The sequence below is a fragment of the Manis javanica genome, chromosome 7, assembly GCF_040802235.1.
Source record: "Manis javanica isolate MJ-LG chromosome 7, MJ_LKY, whole genome shotgun sequence".
Classification (NCBI taxonomy): Eukaryota; Metazoa; Chordata; class Mammalia; order Pholidota; family Manidae; genus Manis; species Manis javanica.
Window position 1 is genome coordinate 42,014,017 of NC_133162.1, and position 22,527 is coordinate 42,036,543.

Genomic DNA, 22,527 nt, shown 5'->3' on the forward strand with positions numbered 1-22,527 from the left:
ACTCCACATGTACAAAGCAGTATTGTTGTCAATAAAGAGAATTAAACCAACATATGAATTTCAACTATGTAAAGAGCTTTATGTAGTAGAAACACAAGTAGGTATATAAAGATGCAAAAAGCACTGTTTTAACTCTCAAGAAGCATACTTTACTGAGCTAAGTCACAAACATAAGACAGTACACAATAAAGTACCAGTGAAAAGCAAGACTTCATTGATGTGGCTTTTGATTACTCTTAGAAGACTAGTTGTTTTCTGTTCATTTTTAACTTTTTAATTAAAATTTTAATTTAATTTTAAGTTACATATGTATATTCACATATGACACAAAATATACACATATGTAAAACTAAAAGGCCATACAGCCAAAAATCTCCTTCCTTCTATCTCCCTCAATAGATGATTGAAATTCCATCATCTATCTACTTGCAACCAATGTTGTTGTTTCCTCTATACTCTCCAAAAAGACACCACTGTATGCATACAGAAACAAAAACACAGGCTTCCATCCTTTTTACACAAGTAGGATCACGCTATGCATAACCTCTGCATTCTGTGTTTTTTTCACTTTATTTAACTTGGAGATGTTCTAATAAAAGCACAGAAAGAGCTTCCATCCTTTGGTATAGTTACAGCCCATAATTTATTAACCTGCTGCAATGTATCACTTTGAATACATGTAATTTTTAAATGTGTATGTTTGTATACATCTAGGATAGAGTCTAGATATGAAATTGCTGAGTCAAAGGTGTAGACATTCATATTTTTGACCAATGTTGCCATACTGCCATTCACAAGTTATTAATTTATATTCCCACAACAATTGATGAGAGTGCCTATGTCCTCAGTCTCAACAATTCAGTGTAATTAAACTTAAATATCTTCACCAATAAAATAAACTGAATCTCAATATAGTTTTTTAATTAAGGTGAAATTCACATAACATACAATGAGTTATTTTAAAGGTACAACTAAATGTATATATTTAGTGTATATACAATTTGGACAGCCACCACCTCTCTCTGTCAAAACTTTCTCATTCCCTCAAAAAAACACCCTGTACCCATTAAGTAATCAGTCCCTTTTCCCCTTTTCCCCTCTCCATTGGAAACTACTATTCTGATTTAAGGATTGACTTATTCTGTATACACCATAAAAAAAAAAGGAATGATTTACTATGCGACTTTCTGTGTCCGACTTCTTTCACTTAGCATAATATTTTCAAGGTTCATCCAGTTTCCATCACATAAGAGTAGCCTGCTCTTTTTTTATAGCTTAATAATATTCCATTGTATGTATATAAGAAAATTTGATGGCGTGCTTATCCAGCCATGTGATGATGGACATCTAGGGTGTTTCCACCTTTTGACAATTACGAATAATGCTGCTAAAAACACATTCATCACAAATTTCTACATGAACATACATTTTCATTTCTCCTGTATATACACCTAGGAGTGGAATTCTATGTTTAACTTTTTGAGGAACTGCCCAACTGTTTTCCACACCCATCATACCATTTTACATTCCCACAAGCATTGTATGAGGGTTCCTATTTCTTCATGTCCTTATCAATACTTGCTATTTTTTGTTTTTGTTTTTGGCTAAGGCCACCCAACTTGGTGAGAAGTGATATCCATTGTGATTCTGATTTGATTTAATAACCAAAAATGTACATCTTTTCACATGCTTGTGGGCTATTTGTATATCTTCTTTGGAGAAAAGTTTATTCAAGCCTTTGATCAGTTTTTAGTTAGGATGTTTGTCTTTTTTGTTGTTGAGTTGTTAGAATTCTTTATATACTCTGGATATTAAGTCCTTATCAGATATATAATTTATAAATATATTTTCCTATTCTGTAAATCCTTTTCACTCTATTTAGTTTTAATTTGCATTCCTCTTTGCATTAATAATTTGCATTACTAATGAGGTTAAGGATATTTCATTTTTTAAATTGCAAAATTAAATCACACTCATAACACACTTTATATTCAATACCATGTATCCAACAATCATACTTCAGAAATGAAACATTACCACATACTTTAGAAGCCCCACCCTAACTAAATTCTCCTCCTTATTTTTGGAAGTAATCTTTATCCTGAATTTTATGTTAATTATTTCCTTGACTTTCTTTATTCCTTTACCACCTACATATATTGACATACCTAGGCAATATATGATTCAGTTTTGCCTGCACTAAAATCTTAAAAAAGTGGAATCATACTATTATGTGTGCTTCTGTGACTGTTCTTTTGTTCAGTGTTATGATTTTGAGACCCCTAGTGTTGATGACTATAACTACTGCATCATATTCCACTGTATGGATATATCACAATTTATTCACCCATTCAACTTCTGATTGACATTAGAGGTATTCTAGGTTATTGTAATTTTTACTGGTATTTATATCAACACTACTACTACTATTATATACTAAAACTAGTACCAATAATAATACTATGAACATTCTTGTACTGGCTTCTGATTCACATGCACTGTTTAAGTCATATATCTAGTAGTAGAAATACTGGGTTACAGAAAATGCATATGTTCAACTTTACCAAGGAGAGCCAGTTTCCCAAAATGAATGTACAATTTAATACTGCTACCAACAGTGTTCACAATTGCTCCAAACCTCACAAACAACTGGCATTGTGAATTTTTAATTTGCCAATTTGGTCATTGTGAAATGATAAATTATTGTGAGTTTAATGTTCATTTCCCTGTTACTCATAAAACTGCTGTATGTGGGGGTTTTTTCATATTTATGGGTCCCATGAATTTTGACAGCATTTTTACTATTCGGCTTCCAATAATTTTCATTATGATTTCTTTGACAAGGAATTGTTTGCAAATTTTAAAATATAAGAGACTTCAAAACACAAGGGGCTTTTGTAGTTATTTCTTCATTATTGATTTATCACTCAAATGCACTGTGCCAGAGCAAATGATCTGTATGATAACAAGGCTTTGAAACGTGTTGAGGCTAGCTTAATGGTTTAACACATGATCAATTTTTATAAGTTTTCTATATGTACTTGAAAAGAATGAGTATGCTCCAATGTTTAGGTGAAATATTTTACATATTCCATTAGCTAAAGCTTGTTAATAATGCTGTTCAAGTCTTCTATATCCTTGCTAATTTTTTTGTGTTTTATCTATCAATTACTGAATAATAAGATCTCCCAACAAAACAACAAGATTTTTCCATATCTCCTTGTAGTTAATTTTTGTTTTACATATACCGAGGTTTATTAGGTATATATAAATTTATAAGTACTATATTTTTCGTGACCTAACCTATTTACCATTATGTATCACCTCTCTTAAATCTCAAGTAATGTTTGTTTTATCTGTTTTATTAATGTCTATTTCATCTAATATTAGCATTGCAAACCAGCTTGCTCTATTTTATTTGACAGGTGTATCATTTTCAATCTCTCTGTGTCCATATGTTTCAGTTGTGTATTGTATAAACACCATATAGCCACTTATTTTTAATCCATCTTAGCAACTTTTAACAATTTAGCCCACTTAAATGTATTGATACTACTGATATATTTATAGTATTTTCTTTTCTTAGTATTTATTTTCTGTATGTTCCTGTCATTTCTATTTATTTTTTCTTCTTTCCTTATCCTCCTTTTCCCATTTTTTTAGACTGAGGGTTTTTTCCTATCTTTTTCTTATTCCTTTTCCTATTTTATAGGCTATATACTTTATTTCTACTATTTTTGTGGTTATTTGAAATATTTTAAGCATGCGTACTTGCATCATAAAAGCCTAAAAAGAGTCAATATTTTTACCTCCTTCGCAAACAGCAGAATGATCTTAGGATACTTAATTCCCACTCAGCTTTCCTGACCTTCATACCATTGCTTTCAAGTTTTGTCTCATGTTTGTGATTGTTTTCATATATAAAATGTTGTAACTTTTATTTTAGACCTCTAAATCTTGTTAGGTATTATCTTATTATGTTACATAAGTCAAAGTTTGTTTATATTTACTAACAAATTGTCCAGTATCTTGACTAATCATTCCCTCTTGTATCTCAGGCCTTACATCTAGAATCATCTGACTTCCGTCTGAAGTACATTCTTTAGAATTTCTTCTACTAAGAGTCTGCTGGTGACAAAATATATCCATTTTTGTTTGTTTGAAAATGCCTATTTTGTTCTCATTCTTCAAAGGGTATTTCAGTAGTATAGAATTCTAGGTTGATAGTTATTTTAACAGCACACTGAAGATATTTTCACTATGATTTGACTACGAAAGCAAAAAGAAAGGTGATAATGAAGCAGAGTTGGAGTGATGCAGGGCTACAAGCTAAGGAATTTGGGCAGATTCTAGAAGCTGGAAAAGGCAAAGAAACAGATCCTTTCCTAAAATCTCCAGAAGGAAGACAACTCTGCTAACCCATCATGGACTCCTGACCTTCAGACCTGTACAATAAAATATCATGTTGTGTTTGACACTGACATCCAACTGAAATTTACCAACAGACCTGAACTATAAGAAATGTTAAAGGAAGTCTTTTAAAAGGAAGAAGGAAAACTATAACAGTTGGAAATTTGGGTTTATAGAGAAAAATGAAGAACGCAAAATGGTAATTGTGTAGTCAAACACAAAAATATTTTTTTTCTTATTATTTAAACACATCTAAAAGACAACTGACTAAAGCAAGAACTTTTTTAAAAAGGAAGCTAAAAAAAGTAAGTTTTATTCAGGGGGCTAGGTAGACACCGAGGACTTACTTTGCCAATGATTAGGGCAGAGATTTTCCATAAATTAAATGAGTTAAATGTACATGGAAACATATTTAAGACATGTGTATAACACAGTATGGCAGAAAACATATGTTTTTGCAACTAAACTTGTGATTAAAAAAATACTTAAATGAAAACTTAAAAATATTCAAACCAAGTATTTCGGAAGATTTTTAGGCTAGCCAATGACTCACTGAAGATGACTAGCTGAAGAGCACAGATCTCTTGCTTCAAGGTCTTTTACAGCCATTCCCTCTAACTGAAACACATCTCTTTCTTTCTCTCCCCCATCTTTTGCTTGACTAACTAACCCTACTTGTTCTCTGAGACTCTGCCTTTAAGTGACTCTTTCAGGTAACCACCCCAAATCAGTAAGCACGTCTCCTATGTGCTCCCATGAGACTTACCACGCCCTCTCAGTTTAGCTTTCTCCATCTCCAAGACTAGAAGCTCAGCAGGGCCAAGGACCTCATCTATCTTGTGCATTAATGTATTCCCAGATAGAATGCATGACACATGATAAATACTCCATAAAAACCTGCTAAATGAATTTTCATCAAACACAGGCAGTCATGAAATCATCTGACCCACAGAAATCATTAACTTTAAAAAGTCACAAACTTCTTTTTATTTCTAGGTAATAGTGAACCTTGACAAAATTACAGCAAACAAACGTAAGTATCACAGAACACAACTGCTGTGCCACACCTATTTTCAAGAATCTAGTCACTGCATATGTTTCAAATTTGGAATAAAAAACAACAACAACAAAATGAAAGTCAGAAATAACCATTATGGAGAAAAGAAACCAAAAAAAAAAAAAAGGATGAAATGGAAAAGCTTTGCAGGAATCAATTTGATTCTCCACTAATGGTTCCCTTGTGAGGCAAAATGATAGGTCCAAAACAGAGACTGTACCATTTTTTTTCTATAAAAAGACATCTGATCTGTACATTAAAACTTAATGGCATTCATAGAAGCCAAACAAATCCCACCATGACTAACCAGAGTCAGAAACAGGAAGAAGTCTGTCTTGTCTGGAGAAAATGAGATTTTATTCAAACATTCAAGCTGCCTGGCTTCTTAAAGTGATCTTCTACTTTTTAATACAAATATGAATTTTTTAAAAAGCACTTTAGAAAATGACAGCAGAGATGAGGTCTATTTCCTAAATAATTATATATCTTAACTATATATTAGTAATATTGATTTGGATACCTTAAATCAATCAACTAGCACAGGTTTAAGGCTTCTCCCCACCTGGAGTCTTTAACCTAAATTAATACAAAATTCTTATGCTTTTAATCAATGGACCAGTGACAGCCTCAAAGGACCCAAAATATATTTCAGTCATAAGCCACTAATCATTCTTTCCAGAATTACATACAATATAATTTGATACAATTTAAGAGCTGTAAAGGCTCCAAACCACCCAGTTTCATGTGATTTCAATGATCACTAATCAAGAAGCTTATGTATATGCTGAATTTTTTAAGAAGCATAAGAGGAAAACAGATTCAGAGATTATAAAGATTGATTAACACAAGCCATTTTTAAAACTTCTTCTAGACTGTATCCAGAAGTGAGTTACTAATCTTAAATTCCTTTAGTTTAATTCTTTCATATATTTGTTCACCTAACTTACTGAGGACCTACCTACCACATGCTGTATGAGTCCCAGAAATAGAAAGATTTTTAAGTCCCTACCTTTAAGGGCTACCACTTTAGTAGGAGGAAACATACATGTAAACAAATACAAATTAGTATTTAGAATTATGTCCAGCACATGCTGAGAGGACATAAAAATGGGAGTAGTCACTTTGACCTGAGAGGTTAGGAAAGCTGTGATGGAGAAAGTGAAGAAAACATTGCTCCTGCCCTCAGAGGTTTAGCACTGCTTATAAAGATGATTCTTTTCACAATATCTCTTTGAGTTGTTTTTCCAATGGACTATATTCTCTCTCTCTTGCTCTCTCTCTCACTCACACATACACACTCTAGAATCCTTTCTGTGAAGAACAACATGCATTTGCAATAGGCCTAGTCTGGCTAGGGAGAGCAGTCTACTATCACAAAATGCAGGTACCTCACTCATCCTGAGGCTAAGTAATCTCTACTGCTTTTGTAGAACTCAATCATCACATCCCAGCTCACTGATTTAGCTGAGGAAAGAAGAGAGTACTTGGGACAATAATACAAAGGAGACAGTCTGATGGGCCTAATTAGACATATACTGTGCCATAAGTTAAAACTGAAAAACTCTAAAACATTCAACAAGTTAAACCTTAGCCCCACCCCCAAAAACATGTCAGAAAGGGGGGCAACTATCCTATATTAAATTCACTGTTTTAACCTTAAAAACCTGACTTTAGATGGTACAGCCATTTCAGTTTTAAATACTGTCACCAAAAATGTATCGTTTGCTAAAGAATGAAGTGCTATGGAGCACAGCACCTGAAAATCTCATTTTTGTTAAGTCATATTTCCCTAGAGCTCACCTAAGGAAGCAGATGTTTACATCTTAGGACCTGTCCTTTCAAGAGAAAGAGTGGATCAGCCCACAGACATATTCCCTCACACAAAGCACAGACAACACATGGAGATGGGAAGGGAACAGTTGGAAGGAAGGAAGAGAACGGCTGGTCAGTGAGGCTTTGCCCACTATAGCCACTGCACCCAGAATCTCTGTCACTGCCACTTCCAACCTGACTGGCCCTGCCATAATTATGTGACAGCCAACACTGACTGTCAGGGATCTTCGTGCTCCCTTCTTACAGTTTGTTAAGACTTTTCTTCCCTTCCCACCTAGGCAGGCTCTCTCAGAGATCAAGATCCAGATTACTTTCTAAGTCTGAGAAGCCCATTATACATAAAAATAAAGAAATGCCAAAACAGGGTCATAAAAACAGTGGTATATATTTAAGGGGTTATACTTAATAATTTTAATTGCAAGACAAACATGTTCTTTTAAGATTCCTCTTTTTCTCTATGACTATATGTGGTATATTTGAAAATAATTTTAAAGTCCAGACCCTTCATAAATATAAGCCTGAGTGAGAGGTTCAGAGGGGGCCTCAAACTCTCTCTGCCTCCCCATATTTAGAACCCACCATTAGCCAAGGTCTAATTAAGTGAAAAAACTGCTGAGACCTCAAAGAATTCTCCCTTCACTAGGTACTTTATGCTTTAAATTGTTAATCTGAGGAATGAGCTCCACTTAAATTTCAGGCATCAACAACTGGTAATTCAGCCTTTCTAGTATCCCTCAAATATTAAGTACGGCCTCTATAATCAATTCATTCTGTCCTCAAATCTTTCTGTGTAGAAAAATATATATATAATTATATATGAGAGCATATATGTATTAAATATATATATATGATTTACAAAATAATAGATGTGAAGATTGTAAAAGACTCAGGGAGATAATGTGAAAATAGACCTTTTTTTCACATATTAGCCATCCGGCATGAATTTTACTTTAAAATAGCAAAAAATAGATTCATTTTGTGGCATCCTGGCACTAGCCAATATGCTTTGCTTCTGGCATTGCCATTTTGAGAAAGGTCAAGGATGCTCAGCCTTTATATTAGTCATCTAGAAGCCTGAGTGAAGGCTACAAGCTTAGTAACAGTTTTTAGGAGGGAGGCAGGAACACAGAGTACAGTGACCAGTTTTAATCTAGGTCAAGTGGCAAGTGCAGAGCAGCAACTCACCCATGTGCGCAGCGTGTGATAGCACTAAAACATACTGTTCCAATCCTGTGCTCCCAGATTTAAAGATCCAACCAGCCTCATCCACAAATTAATCCTACCCCTTTCCTAACTTAGTACAGAACACTATGACACTTTTGTGGACACCCAAAAGCAAAGTTAAAAACCACACTGAGTCATACTCAAAACACTCAAAACCCTTTAAAGGCAACAGCAAACTCTTTTTTTGCTACATGTATCTTGAGATAACAAAGCTAAAACATACACATAAACACCACAGGGACAAAAAATGATTTTACTTCAGATGAGCTTAGATTGACTCTGCCTCCAAACAAAACAGGACTCTGCCAGAGCTAAGGGATACCTGAAGGCAAATCTGCATGTGGTCAGAGGAAGGTTCAGAGTGTCACAGCTGCACAAGCTATATGATCCATGAATCTTGGTAAGCAGCTTATTTGAAAGGAACAGCAGAGCTACAACCTTTGAATCTCAAAGCCTCAATGACTAGTCCAAACTTTCTCCCCATGTTTAAATCTGGCACCTGAGAGGCAAGAGGAGATTCTGAGCCTGCAAGGTTCAGTCAAGAACTCTACCACCTACAGGCCCATCAGCTCCTATGGTCCTTCCTCCATTTCATGCTAGAATTACAGCAGCAACAGATCAATGTATAAGTAAGTGTGTCTTACAGATTTCAAAGGTATGTTGATGCTGTGACAAGTGTGATGAATAAAACAAAACTTTTTTATGGGCCCAGCACGCTTCCATTGCGCCACTCTGCTCAATTCAAAAATGTATCTTAAAATATTACAAATTCATCGAATCTTAAGTCATTTTACATTCTTAATCAACTAATAAAAAAAAGTCTCACTATTATTATTTGAAGGTCCTTATTCTGAAAATGATGACATCTGAAATGATGACATCATACATGCAGCATATGAGTTAGAGATGTAAATACCAAAATGCAAATGAAATGGAATAGACACAATAAAAGAATATTTTTACTTATGAAGAAAACTGCCAAAAACTAGGATATGGTTCAAAAAAAAAAAATCTGGAAATACAAGTCGACAATAGGCTAACAGTCATTCTAAAAAGGGTAGTTAACAAAATATACAGGTCTTTCACCTCCTTGGTTAAATTTATTCCTGGGTATTTTGTTCTTTTTGGCTAAATTGTAAATGGGATTGTGAATTTTCTAGTTATAAGTACTTTAATAGTTGTTCACCTCTGCATGTTTTATAATTTTGGCAAGTCCTCTTTGACTATATGCATTATTTAGAAGTACATTTTAAAGATTTCAAAAAAATCTTGTACTATCTTTTTCTTGTTGTATTTCTAATTTAATTGCATTGTGCCCAAAATATGGTTGGTTTATCAATTCTTGGAAATTCTTTTGTGACGTAAGTGGTTGGTTTTGATAAATGTATATGTGTGCATGAAAAGAAAAGTATATTCTCTTTTGCTTAGGTATAGAGTTCTCTTCATATCAATTAATGAATGAGTAATAAAGTTTCTTTTCCTGCAAAAGACATGAGACCCAGAAGGTTTAGGTGCAAGTTTTACCAAACTTTCAAGAACAGATAATCTTTATCTTACATAAACTGTTTCAAAGACTAGAAAAGATCTTATTGTATGAAATTAAAATAACCTTGATTCCAAAACTGGGTAGAAGCAGAACAAGAAAATTAGAGATCAAGATTCTTCAAAATCCTTTAAAAATATTAGCAAAGTATAATATGGGGAGGGCATGGGGAAGGAAGTATAGCACAGAGAGGATTACTATGATGATGGGCAGTGACTGTGATGGGGTATATGGTGGGGACTAAATAAGGGGGAATGTAGTAACCACAATGTTGCTCATGTGAAATCTGAGCATAAGATTGTATATCAATGATACCTTAATAAAATAAATAAATAAAAATATTAGCAAATTGAAATAACACTGTATTTTCTTTTTTAAATACAACCAAGTAAGTTGTATCCTAGATATGCAAAGATGGTCCACCATCAGAAACTCTACATTCATACAGCAGACCAGAGACAATATTATAAAGGACAAAAATTATGTGACCATCTCGACAGACACAGAAAGAGCATTAAATAAAAACAAGCAATCATGATTTAAAAGAAAAAAGGAATGTCTTACTACAAGAGACAATAAATTAGGGGAAATTTTTCTGTGAGAAATGCTCAAAAAAGTAACTGAGTTTATGTAAAGAAAATGATTAAGAAAAAAAGATTGAGAAGCTAATAAAGAAGGAAGCTAATAATCACCAAATGTCTTCTTTTTTTTACTTCCAGGTGCTTTCACAAACATTACCTGACTCATTTAGCCTCACAATAACTATCACATTGTAAGAAGAAATTTCTATAATGAGTGAGAACGAATCTTAGCATACTGGAATGAACACAGGCCTCAGAGTCAGTTTGGGATTTGAATCCTCTCTGCCATCTACATACTGGGCAACTTTCAACAAGTTACTGAACTTAGTCTCAGCTTCTTCACCTGCAATATGAGGTGAAATGAATAACACAACTTGAAGTAACCAGCTCTTAACACGTATTCAAGAAATGGGGCTATATTTTCTTTTAATTTTTTATTAAGGTATGATTGATATACACTCTTGCGAAGGTTTCACATGAAAAAACAATGTGGTTACTACATTTACCCATATTACCAAGTTCCCACCCATACCCCAATGCAGTCACTGTCCATCAGTGCAGCAAGATGCCACAGATCCACTATGTGCCTTCTCTGTGCTACACTGTTCTCCCCGTGATCCCCCACACCATGTGTACTAAACATAATACTCCTCAATCCCCTTCTCCCTCCCTCCCCACCCACCTTCCCACACCCCTCCCCTTTGGTAACCACTAGTTCATTCTTGGAGTCTGTGAGTTTGCTGCTATTTTGTTCCTTCAGTTTTGCTTCATTGTTACACTCCACAAATGAGGGAAATCATTTGGCATTTGTCTTTCTCTGCCTGGCTTATTTCACTGAGCATAATGTCCTCCAGCTCCATCCATGTTGCTGCAAATGGTAGGATTTGTTTCTTTCTTATGGCCAAATAGTATTCCATAGTGTATAAGTACCACTTCTTTATCCATTCACCTGCTGATGGACACTTAGGTTGCTTCCATATCCTGGCTATTGTAAAAAGTGCTGCAATAAACATAGGGGTGCATATGACTTTTTGAATCTGAGAAGTTGTATTCTTTGGGTAAATTCCAAGGAGTGGGATTCCCGACTCAAATGGTGTTTCTATTTTTAGTGTTTTGAGGAACCTCCATATTGCTTTCCACAACGGTTGAACTAGCTTACATTCCCACCACAGTGTAGGAGGGCTCCCCTTTCTCTGCATCCTTGCCAGCATTTGTTGTTCTTAGTCTTTTCAATGCTGGCCTTCCTTACTGTTGTGAGGTGATATCTCATTGTGGTTTTAATTTGCATTTCCCTGATGATTAGTCGTGTGGAGCATCTTTTCATGTGTCTGTTGGCCATCTGAATTTCTTCTTTGGAGGACTGTCTCTTAATATCCTCTGCCCGTTTGTTAATCGGGTTATTTGCTTTTTGGGTGTTGAGGTGTATAAATTCTTCATATATTTTGGATGTTAACCCCTTGTCGGATATGTCATTTACAAATATATTCTCCCATACTATAGGATGCCTTTGAAATGGGGCTATTTTTATAAGGTTCTTTTGCTTCTCCTAAGGAAAGAAGAATAAATGTTTTAAATAGATGTGGGAAAAAATTTTAATCTTGAAAATTTCTTCATTTGGACCTGGACCTATATAGGAACAGTCAAGGTAATAAATAATGGAATACTCATGGCTAATTACTTCTAGTGTTTCTGTTTGTTTTTGCACAGTAGAGTTGGGGCAGCCAATGACCTCTATTCATCTATAAATAAAGCAGGTGGATTAAAAATCTCAATGATTCCTTCTAACTTTAAAATGTTATGACTTTCACTTCTTTACAGCTTAAGAGTTGCAAGATACTGTAAAGTACATCACAAATTATATCTGTAATAGCACTTCTTTGGAAATACTTAGAGGATAAAAGACTTGTATAAAGTTAGTACTGCCTGGAGAGAAAGAATGGCCTACATGACTTCTTAGAAGGTCAGACTGTGGAAAGAAAATGGACTTGGAAGCCGAGACCACCGATAGCAAAAGTGTCCTGCCACTTAGTAGCTGAGCAACCTTTCTGAGTTAGTTTGTCAAACCTCAGCTTTCTTATCTGTAAAATGAATATATTAATATCTTGAAGTTGGTGTTCTCAGAATTACATGAGAAAATGAGAATATAGAAGTACCTGGCCCAGGTACTTACAATATGTACTCAATAATATGTACTTAATAAATATGAGTTCCCTTGGCCCCTTTAGTTTTTTCAATCATGTGATTTTTGGATTATTCTGTAGACAATGGAAACCAAAGTATTACATGTTGAACATTTTTTAAATTTCTTAACCACGAAGGACATACAAGTAAACCAAGGATTAAATCCCTGCCAAGCTGTTTAGAACTCTTCTGCAAGTTGGTAAAATGACTCAGAGTTCTTTACTGAGGAGACTCAAAATTTAACACATCATTTTTGTTTGAGAAAGTCCTACCCAACTATGTTTCATGTGGTGAGTTCAAAGGTGAACTATTTTAAGTTTGAGTGCTTGCTCTAGGTCAGAAATGCAGCAAGTCAGCTGGCAGATGTGAATGATCATTTCACAGAAACCTGGTCATCTATGTTGAGACAGAATCTTCTCTTAAAATAGCATTTAAAAAGGCTCACAAAAAACTTGAGTCAAAAAAGCAGAACATTAATATCACACATTAGCCCCAGACAAGCATTGAGTGGAATGATCAAACAATTCATACTAAAAAGAGATATGCTGAGTACTTCCACCACAAAGCATGTTTAAAAATAGAAATTTCATCACAGATTATTATGAGTGCTCAAGATCATAAGCAAAGAAAAGACTAAATATAAGGCCTGGTGATCTAAAAATATGACATTACCACTTTAAACCAAAGGAGATCTAACTTAGGACAAACATGTTTTAATCCTTTTCAAATTTCTTCTTTATAAATGAGTATTAATCAAGGTAAAATCATACAAATATATACTGTAATTGTGCTTAACTAATAACATCTAAAGATTAAAACAAGGCAATTTTCTAGGAAATATGATTAAGGCAATCATGTAGACTTGCCAATAGTACATACACCCTTTCACATAGCATTTTAGGAACATTCTTGTATTCAGTAAGCCTAGACATTACAATATGTTTCAAAAATAGTCCAAACTGGTGAATCAATCCAAGTTTTGGTTATTTCAAGCAGACTGTTCAGAGCAGCACTGAGACAGAAACGACAACACTTCACGGTTCTAAATGAAACTATCATTTGCCTGCCAGCTGACAAAGCCCACTAGGCTCCTTTTAAGGAGATCACATCACAAGACCCTCACAAGGGATGCTTTCTGATACATTCAGATACTGACACATTTGGATTGGGTCCAAAAACCACCTTCCTTATTCATTTCTGCTCTACTGCAGGAATAGGAATGAAATTCCATTGTATACTGCAGTAACAATTTTTCCAAGGCAAATATAAAATAGTTTGCCATCACATTTTTTACCTATAAGGAACCAATCTGAAGTAAATTCACACTGACAGAAAATGAAGGCGATCAGGTTGAAATACAGCTCACCTTCCTTTGCTAGCATGATTATTATTCATCCCATATTTGGCTACGAATCTTCCTGAAACATCACCTTCATGTTATCATTTACTGCTCAAGAATCCCAAAGCCGCTCTGCTGCCCAATTCCGAATTCCTCTGCCTGGCTCTCAAGGGCCTTTTGCCACCTGGTCAAACTATCTTAATTTCACTCCCAACATGATTCTTCCCCTTGTCACAGACCCCCACGACTTGCTCTAATATTCATGCCTTTCTCCCCACACCTATCTCCATCCAGTAATTTCCTTTTCCCCTACCCCTCTCCTCCCAAGTCATACTGCTACACAAACCCTCTTTCTACTATTCCTACCTAAATGATCACACTCTTTCTCAGAATTACTATTAAAGTCAATATGTATTACTGCTCTTTAATTTGCAACTTCTTAAAGCAATTTTTAGGAGTTTCCCTGCAGGAGCCATTTTCCATCTTTGTTCATCAATGATACTTAGAAGGATATATCTCCCATATATATGATATGTCCTCATATCATACCCCCAGGTATATCTGGGATTATGCACAATATCCAGCCACAACAGCTGTAATTGCACTAATTTCTCTCACACTAAAGAAAGCAAAATAAAAAGCAAGTGAATATATATTTTAATAAAAATTAAAAGGGAAAAAAAAAACCTAGTGAGCAGGAATGAGAAGGATGCTGTTATACATGTGACCTTGAATATGCTCAATTTACTTTTTAAAAAGTAAAGCATGTGCAAATGTTGTACTTTATTACTATTAATAAATAATTTGTAATATATCTTACAAGTGATCACTCATAACACTGGAGAGAACTGCTATTCTATGTAGCACTTAGCATGCTGAATATAGAAGGCAATCAATAAATACTTAATTAGCCAATTAGTGTGTCTAGTCTATTAATCAATCAATTACACATAAATACTGATACTGCTGCCTGCTGATGATGATGATTGACAAAGATACAAAATACAGACATGGAGGATAGCAGCTGAAATTTCTGCTGACAGTCTAAAGAAACAAATGACTTCTTATAGGGTGAATCTAACCAGTATTTTAACAGTACAGCATGGCCATTGAACTCCTGAAGTTTTCTATGAAGATTGTGGCAGTTTCTACTGCAATCACGATGCAACCCTACACTGCTTGTACAACAGTGTGGCTATTACTGCAATCTTGGGTAAAATTAGTAAATTGTAAACTCTATCTACCAATGCAGTCAGGAATCAGATAACTTGTGCTCTACCCAGAAGAAAGCTCTCCTGTGACAGTGCAAATTTTGTTCTGTACTATAAAATGGTTTTTGTTTGTTCAACAAAGAAATTGCCTAAGCATTAGAGTCCTTCATTGACAGTTAGAACTCAAATATGTAATCTTTAACCAATATCGAACCCATTCTCCAACATTCCAAAAGCCCCTTAAATGCCAGTCACACAAATAAACTATGACTTGAGACCCCCAAATACTGAAAATGTCATATCACTCCCTGAAAAATCTGTAAACATATATCAATTGCTTAGTTTTAAATCTATCTGCAGAACAAGTCTTCTCTTCTCTAGCCTTGACATTCTCCCATTCTAGGAGTAGAGATTCATTTAAGAATAAATTTTTAAAACATATCCTTTAGTTTTGTCTAAGCTGATGCTCTTTAGAAATCCTTGTAAAGTGGATGACAGAGGAAACTCTGTCATACCCTGGAAACTTCTAAACATCAGCCAAACAGCCCCAAAGAATGTCCGACTCAACAGTTCCAAGGATGTCATTAATTGCTTCCATCTGTTTCCCTCTCCGTCCCTCCCCTTCAAAACATGGCATCTAACTGAAATTACTTTCTGCTTCATTCTACATTCTAGAGAAAGCATAAAGAGCCATCATGTTTTAAATTGTGGAATATTTATTTGCCCCAAAATTTGACAACCAACCTAGGATCATAGGCTATTTTAAAGTAACATTTCAGAGTGTGGCATATTAAGTTGTGTGCTTTTTAAACACTGCTCATTAAATTTTTCAGTTGTTCATATCACAATGCTTCTCACTGATTCCTCACAGAGACCAGGTTTTTCCCAATGGTGTGATATGTGATAAAGGTTAAAATGTCTCAATGCTTTTATCCATTGATGTTTCTTGCCTAAATTGATTGTTTCATTAAAAGTTATATAATGATGACTTTCTAAATCTGTCATTTATTCCTCATTTATTCATTAAAATTCCCCTCATCAACTAGAATGAGTAGGCTACTCTGAGAAAAAGTCTATAAAGGAAAGGCAGCATAGTTACAAAACATTTTTTTTCTTGTGATCACAACTGTAAAGATCTGATCTCTTAGCAACTTTCAAATACATAACACAGTAAGTTAACTACTGTCACCATGCTGCACACTACATCCCAGAACTTACTCATCTTATAACTCAAAGTTTGTATCTTTAGACCATCTTCACCCATTCCCCACTCCACTCCCCTATTCTGGTAGCCACCAATCTGTTCTCTGTATCTATGAGTTCAGTTTTTTTTCAATGTCACATGTAAGTGAAATCATCAGTATTTGTCTTTCTCTGTCAGCTATTTCACTTAACATAATGCCCTGAAATCCATCCACACTGTCACAAATGGCAAGGATTTCCTTCGTTGCTATGGCTGAATAGCATTCCATTTTGTGTGTGTGTGTATGTATACACATTTTCTTTATCCATCCATTTGTTGAGGGACACTTAGGTGGTTTCCATGTCTTTGCTATTGTAAATAATGCTGCAATGAACATGCAAGTGAGTATCTTTTTGAGACAATGATTTTGCTTCCTTCAGATAAATGCCTACAAGTGGAATTGCTGGATCACATGGTAGTTGAGGAACCTCTGGAAAGGCAGGATAAATAATTAGTTCTTTTCTTTAAATTATCAATTACTAAAGTAAGGAGTTGATATCCTCGTTACCACCAGGAGTGATCAATGCAGTTTTGTTCTGTTTTAAAATTACCTATTTTTTTAAAAAAATATTATCACAACTAGGGCACACTCCTTAGTTTTTCTTAGTCCTGAAGGAGGCTTGTAAGAACACAGAGCATATTTCAAGGATATATCTCTGGGAATGACATTAATGAGTTCCCTGAAGAAATTCACTCACCAATCAAATGATACTTATTGACGTGAATGTCAGAGTTGAAAGAAACTTTCTGTAGAGTCATCTAGTCCAACTCTCTACTTGATGTTGAAACACCTTTATACTATCTCACCATGCTCTGTACCTTCCAGGAAGTGAAGGGCAAATAGGTACAAGCTACAGCTATGTTTTTTAATGTAAGGTAAATGCAAGTTTAAGTATAGCATGTTAAACTGACAGCACAGGACTCCTCTTAATATCACCATGCAGAGAGAATGGCACATGAAGTAGGCTCATATTGGTTAGAGCTGGAAGAAGCCTTGGAGATTACCCAGTCCAACAAAGGCAAATCAAAAGAAGATACTCCCACGAAACAGGCTCTACAAAAAACAGATGCTTCTGGTCCCTTACTTCCTGACACATGAACATTTTGTAGAATTAACAGAAACATAGTTATGTAGAAGCACCCACCCACTCAAGTAAGTTAGAAATAAGAAGACATCAATATGGGTGAAATTTTGCATCTGTTCAATGAAAATAATAGAACATAAGGAAGATAAAAATAAAGGAACATTTCTCACTTTATTTTAAATTGTGATATATAACACAGATGTAAAAAATTGTATAAAACATATGCATGAGTAATTATAAAACAACCACCCCATGTAACTCAATGCTTAAGTAAAGAAATACAGTATTATTACCCCTTTAGAAACTCCTGCATGCCTCTCCCGAAGTATAATCCTCTTCCTTCCTCCCAGAGGTACTGATACCCTGAACTCTTGTGATCATTAGTTCCTTATTCCTCTTTGTATTTTGATCACATAAACAGGCATCCTTAAACCACAGTTTTACTTCAACATGTTTTTGAACTGTAAATAAATATAACCTATGTATGTATCATTCATTCCTCTTAATTATTTGAGATTCACTCATTCTTTTTTTTTAATTGAGGTGAAATTCATGACATACAATTTTTAAATTGAAAAATTCTCATGCCTTTTTGTTACTGATTAATATTCTAATTTAGATTATTCCATGATTGTTTTTATCCATTCTACTGCAGATAGACCAGTAGGTTCAAGAAAAATGTAAACAGCAATATTTTTATATATGGATGCTAGTGTGTGTGAGCATAAATTTCTCTAGGGAATACACCTTGGAGTATGTCCTTCTACTTTTCTAATACAAAACTGTTTCCCAAAGTGGCTATATCAATTTACATTCCCAACAGCAGCAGATGAGAGTTCCAATTGCTTCACATCCTCATCAACAATGGATATTATCAGACTTCTTAATTTGGAGTTTATAATACAATAATTTGCACTTCTCTGATGACTAATGAGATATAGCACCTTTTCACAGATTTAGTGGCAGTTGGATTTCCCCTCTTTCAAAGTGCCTCTTCAAATCCCTTGACCTTTTTTTTTTAATTGAATAGATTTATCTTATTCTTACTGACTTATAGAGGTTCTACATTTTTTTTTACTGTCTTATGCATCCACCTTTACTTTCACTTAGTGACTTCACTGGCACACGGAACAAAGCCATTAATCAAAGACAATATAATCAAGAACCTCAGAAATTTTAACTAATCAATAGTATTCTGCATTTATTCAGGAAAGGCAAAATGTCTGGAAATTAAATGTAGGAATATTAGCCATATGTAAGTATAAGTTAAATCTAAAATAATACTGAAATACATTACAGTAATTTTTTTAAAGTTTGGATCTATTGTTATTCCCTTATCTCCAAGCAAAGGCATTTGCTATACTATCAGATTCATGCCTGCTAAATCAGAATTTTTCTGAATCCTCTCCATTCTGGAAAACAAAACTCAGAAACAATGGTTTTATTAAAAATTATTATGTCAAAAATGCCTATGTTGATAAAGTCAAAGGTAGGAAACCTGAGTGTTGAAAGATGAAAAGTTGCAATTTCAATTATAAACACTTCTATATTTTAAAAAAAAGTTGCTCCTTGAATCAGTTATTTTTCTTTCCTAAAAAGAGGATTTTTCTGCTTTGCAGCAGAAGAATGTTTTAATCACTCACTTAATAAATGCTGGTGGCATATCTCTCTTCAAAATTTGATCCTCAGTGGTTTGAACAGTCTCTTTTCCAACCTAAAGGGGGAAAAGATTCACAATTCAAAAATAAATTCTCAGGCTTTTAAAAATCATTACTTAAACATACTTGAAACATATACTTTAACCAGGATCTAACATAAAAGTTTCTGGATTCAAAGAGAATTTCTACAATTTTTGAAATCATCACGATTTCTTCCATTTTTGCTTCTATAATAAACTTGGATAACAATATGGAGTATAAACAAAATGTATTACCTCTTAATTAATATGAAGTCATTAATACAAAGTCATCACTGAGCACAGAGAGAAAAACAGAAATTCCTCATTGAGATAATATGTGTGTATGTTTAACTGACAAACTGCAATATCTCTAAAAGGCTACATGAAGCACATGAATCAAGGTAGGCAGGCTACAATACAGAAAAAAGAGATGTTACTGGAACTGGGAAAAATACGTGAAACAATTATGACTGTGAAACTAGAAACTAAACGTGTAAATAAACAACTTCACCAATAATCAAATAAATTCAAATTAACACAACATGACTTTTTTCCTTAATTATAAAGCAACTTAAAAAGAAGTAATATATAATGTTGAGTGCTAAAACTGAATAGTTTTATACCCGCTGGTAACAATGTAAACTGATATACTCTCTTTGGAAAATCATTTGCTAATATGTATGTATTAAGGGACATAAGAAATGACATATCTAGGAATTCCACTTAAGAGAATATACACTATAAGCAATAATACCAAATGTGGTAATAAGAATATTCACAGAAGTATTCACTATCATGTTAGTTATAAAAGCTAAAACATTTTTAAATAACTTACCCAACAAAAAGGAACAGTTAAGTAAATTAAGATGTATTTTAGTATTGAGTACTAACAGGGCCATTAAGACAATGGTTATAAAGACTCAGCACTACAGAAAATGTTTATGATATTATATTTCATTTAAAAGGAAGAATAAAAAATAATAAACACACTATGATTATAACAAACCAAAAAATCCAGTATGTATAAGGCAAAAACACCAAGAGAATACAAAACAAAATGTTAACAGTGGCTGTTGTTTAAAAAGTAGTATTAAAATGTTATTTTGGGTTATTTAAGTGCAGTGATTTTCTATCTAGTGATGGTAGTAATCTGTCTGTTACATAAATATTTCAAATAGTAATGGCTAAAAATGTTTTTAAATATCAAAAATTAAAAGTCACAATAACCAGATTATGTATGTACTTATTATGCAACAAATGGTACGCATAGTCAACTTTCTTCAAAATTATTCCTATGTAGGGCTTGGATGCCAATGTTTCTCTCACTTATATCATATATTATAAAATACTCTAGAAGAAATAAACAATGTGATGAATGGTGAAATTCACCCATTTTATCAATATAAAGCCACCAAGGAATGCTAAATAATAAACATAAAACATTATAATGAGAAATCTGTGAAGTTTTTAAAACCCACAATGGAATCTCAATTCCACTATTTCACAATTTAATTTTTGAATGAGTTTGAAGAAAAATGAGAAAGAAAAATCCCTAACTGCATATTAAACCAGCTAAAGATAATAATACAATAAACTATTCTCAAGGAATACAAGTCTAACATAAGTTAATGAATACAGTTTTTTCTCTCAAGTTAATAGCTCAGAAAAAAGCACAGCACATGAACCACTGTGAAGCAGCCAGTGCTTCTGTAGACAATAGACCGTCTGTACCAGAAAAAACGCCTTTCAAGTCAGCAGCTGGTTCTCTAGAGTTTCCCAGATCAAAACATGACAGAATATTTCCAGATGTATTGTTCACTATATTTTCCAACTAAAATCAACCATTCAAAAAGCTGTGGGCCATGACTTTACGAAGTAAAATATGAAGTTCAGCAACAGTCACTGGTTCATACTAAATAAAAAAGGGCCTCAAAAGATATTCACATTTAGACGCATGGAGATTTAATTCTGCACATACATACACACACACATACAGAGAGAGACAGACAATGATGAGAGACAGAGACAGAGTCAGAGAGGGAGAAAGACAGAGACAAGGCAGAGAGAGGAAAAGGGAGGGAGAGAGAATGAGTTCCTTTTACACCTCCTTCACAAAGTGTTCAGTTATTCGGTGTATTAAACATGTATTGAGTACAACTAAATGTTCCAGGTACTCTTCTAGGTCCTGGAAATAGAGGAGGGAACAAAAATAAGTTTACCGCCCTTGTAGAACATATGTTCTAGTGGAAGTAGACAGAGAATACACCAGTAAATAAATAAACAAACAAAATCACTCCAGTTACTAATAAGGGTGACACTATAAAAAGTATATAGTAGGCATAGAGGGACCCTACTTTAAAGAGTGGATAGAGAAAGCTTCTCTGAGGAAGTAACATTGGAGCTGAGACTCTGAAGCTGAGTAGGAACCACTCAAGAACTGGGAGAGAACAAACCAGAGAGAAGCAAGAAAAAGGCCCCAAGGGAGGAGAGTTTAGGTATTTCAAAGAACCCTAAGCAGGCCAGAGTGGCTGGAGCTCAGTAAACAAGAAAGGTAATGAAGATGGATAAGAAGACAAGAACCAGATCACAAAGAGCCTTTTAGGCCAGGCTAAGTTAAGGCGTGTAGAAACTTTTCTAAGTACCGTAAGAAGCAAGTGTGCTAATAAACAAGAGACTAATATGATCTGATTTTTCTCTTTAAAAGATCCTTTTGCCTATTATATGGAGAAGTGATGTTAGTGGGCAAGGGTTAGCAGGGTGTCCAGTGAGTGGCTGCTGTAGTCATCTATGGGAGGGAGAGATGGTAGTGACCTAAAATAAGATATGAAAGTAGAAATGGAGAATTCGTTCTTCCAGAGGAAGAACTAGTAGAATTTGCTCTTGGGCTGCGTGGAATGGAGCATGGGGAGTAGACTGAGGTACAGAAAAATAATAGCAAATGACTTCTAGATCAAGTAAGCGAGCTGTCTTCAAATGCAGCAATGCTAGGAGGCTGATATATGGCAAAGATTTATCATCAAAGGTAAAACATTCATGAGTACACCAGGCAAAGCCATTAAACCAGTTTTGTAAACAGCAAATATTCTCACCCCACTAGAGGTAGTTACTAAAGAATGAATGTTATTTAATTGCTTTATGTTTC

General features: G+C 34.3%; 1 protein-coding gene across 4 annotated transcripts in view; it reads right to left on the reverse strand.

Moving 5' to 3' along the window:
* The window catches only part of VCL (vinculin), a 95,940-nt gene that overhangs the window by 41,852 nt on the left and 31,561 nt on the right, over positions 1-22,527 (reverse strand). For all 4 annotated transcript variants that reach the window (XM_017663016.3, XM_017663018.3, XM_017663020.3 and 1 more), the window contains exon 2: positions 19,351-19,421. In XM_017663016.3, coding sequence (XP_017518505.1) covers positions 19,351-19,421 — 71 coding nt within the window. The remainder of the gene's footprint in view (positions 1-19,350; positions 19,422-22,527) is intronic.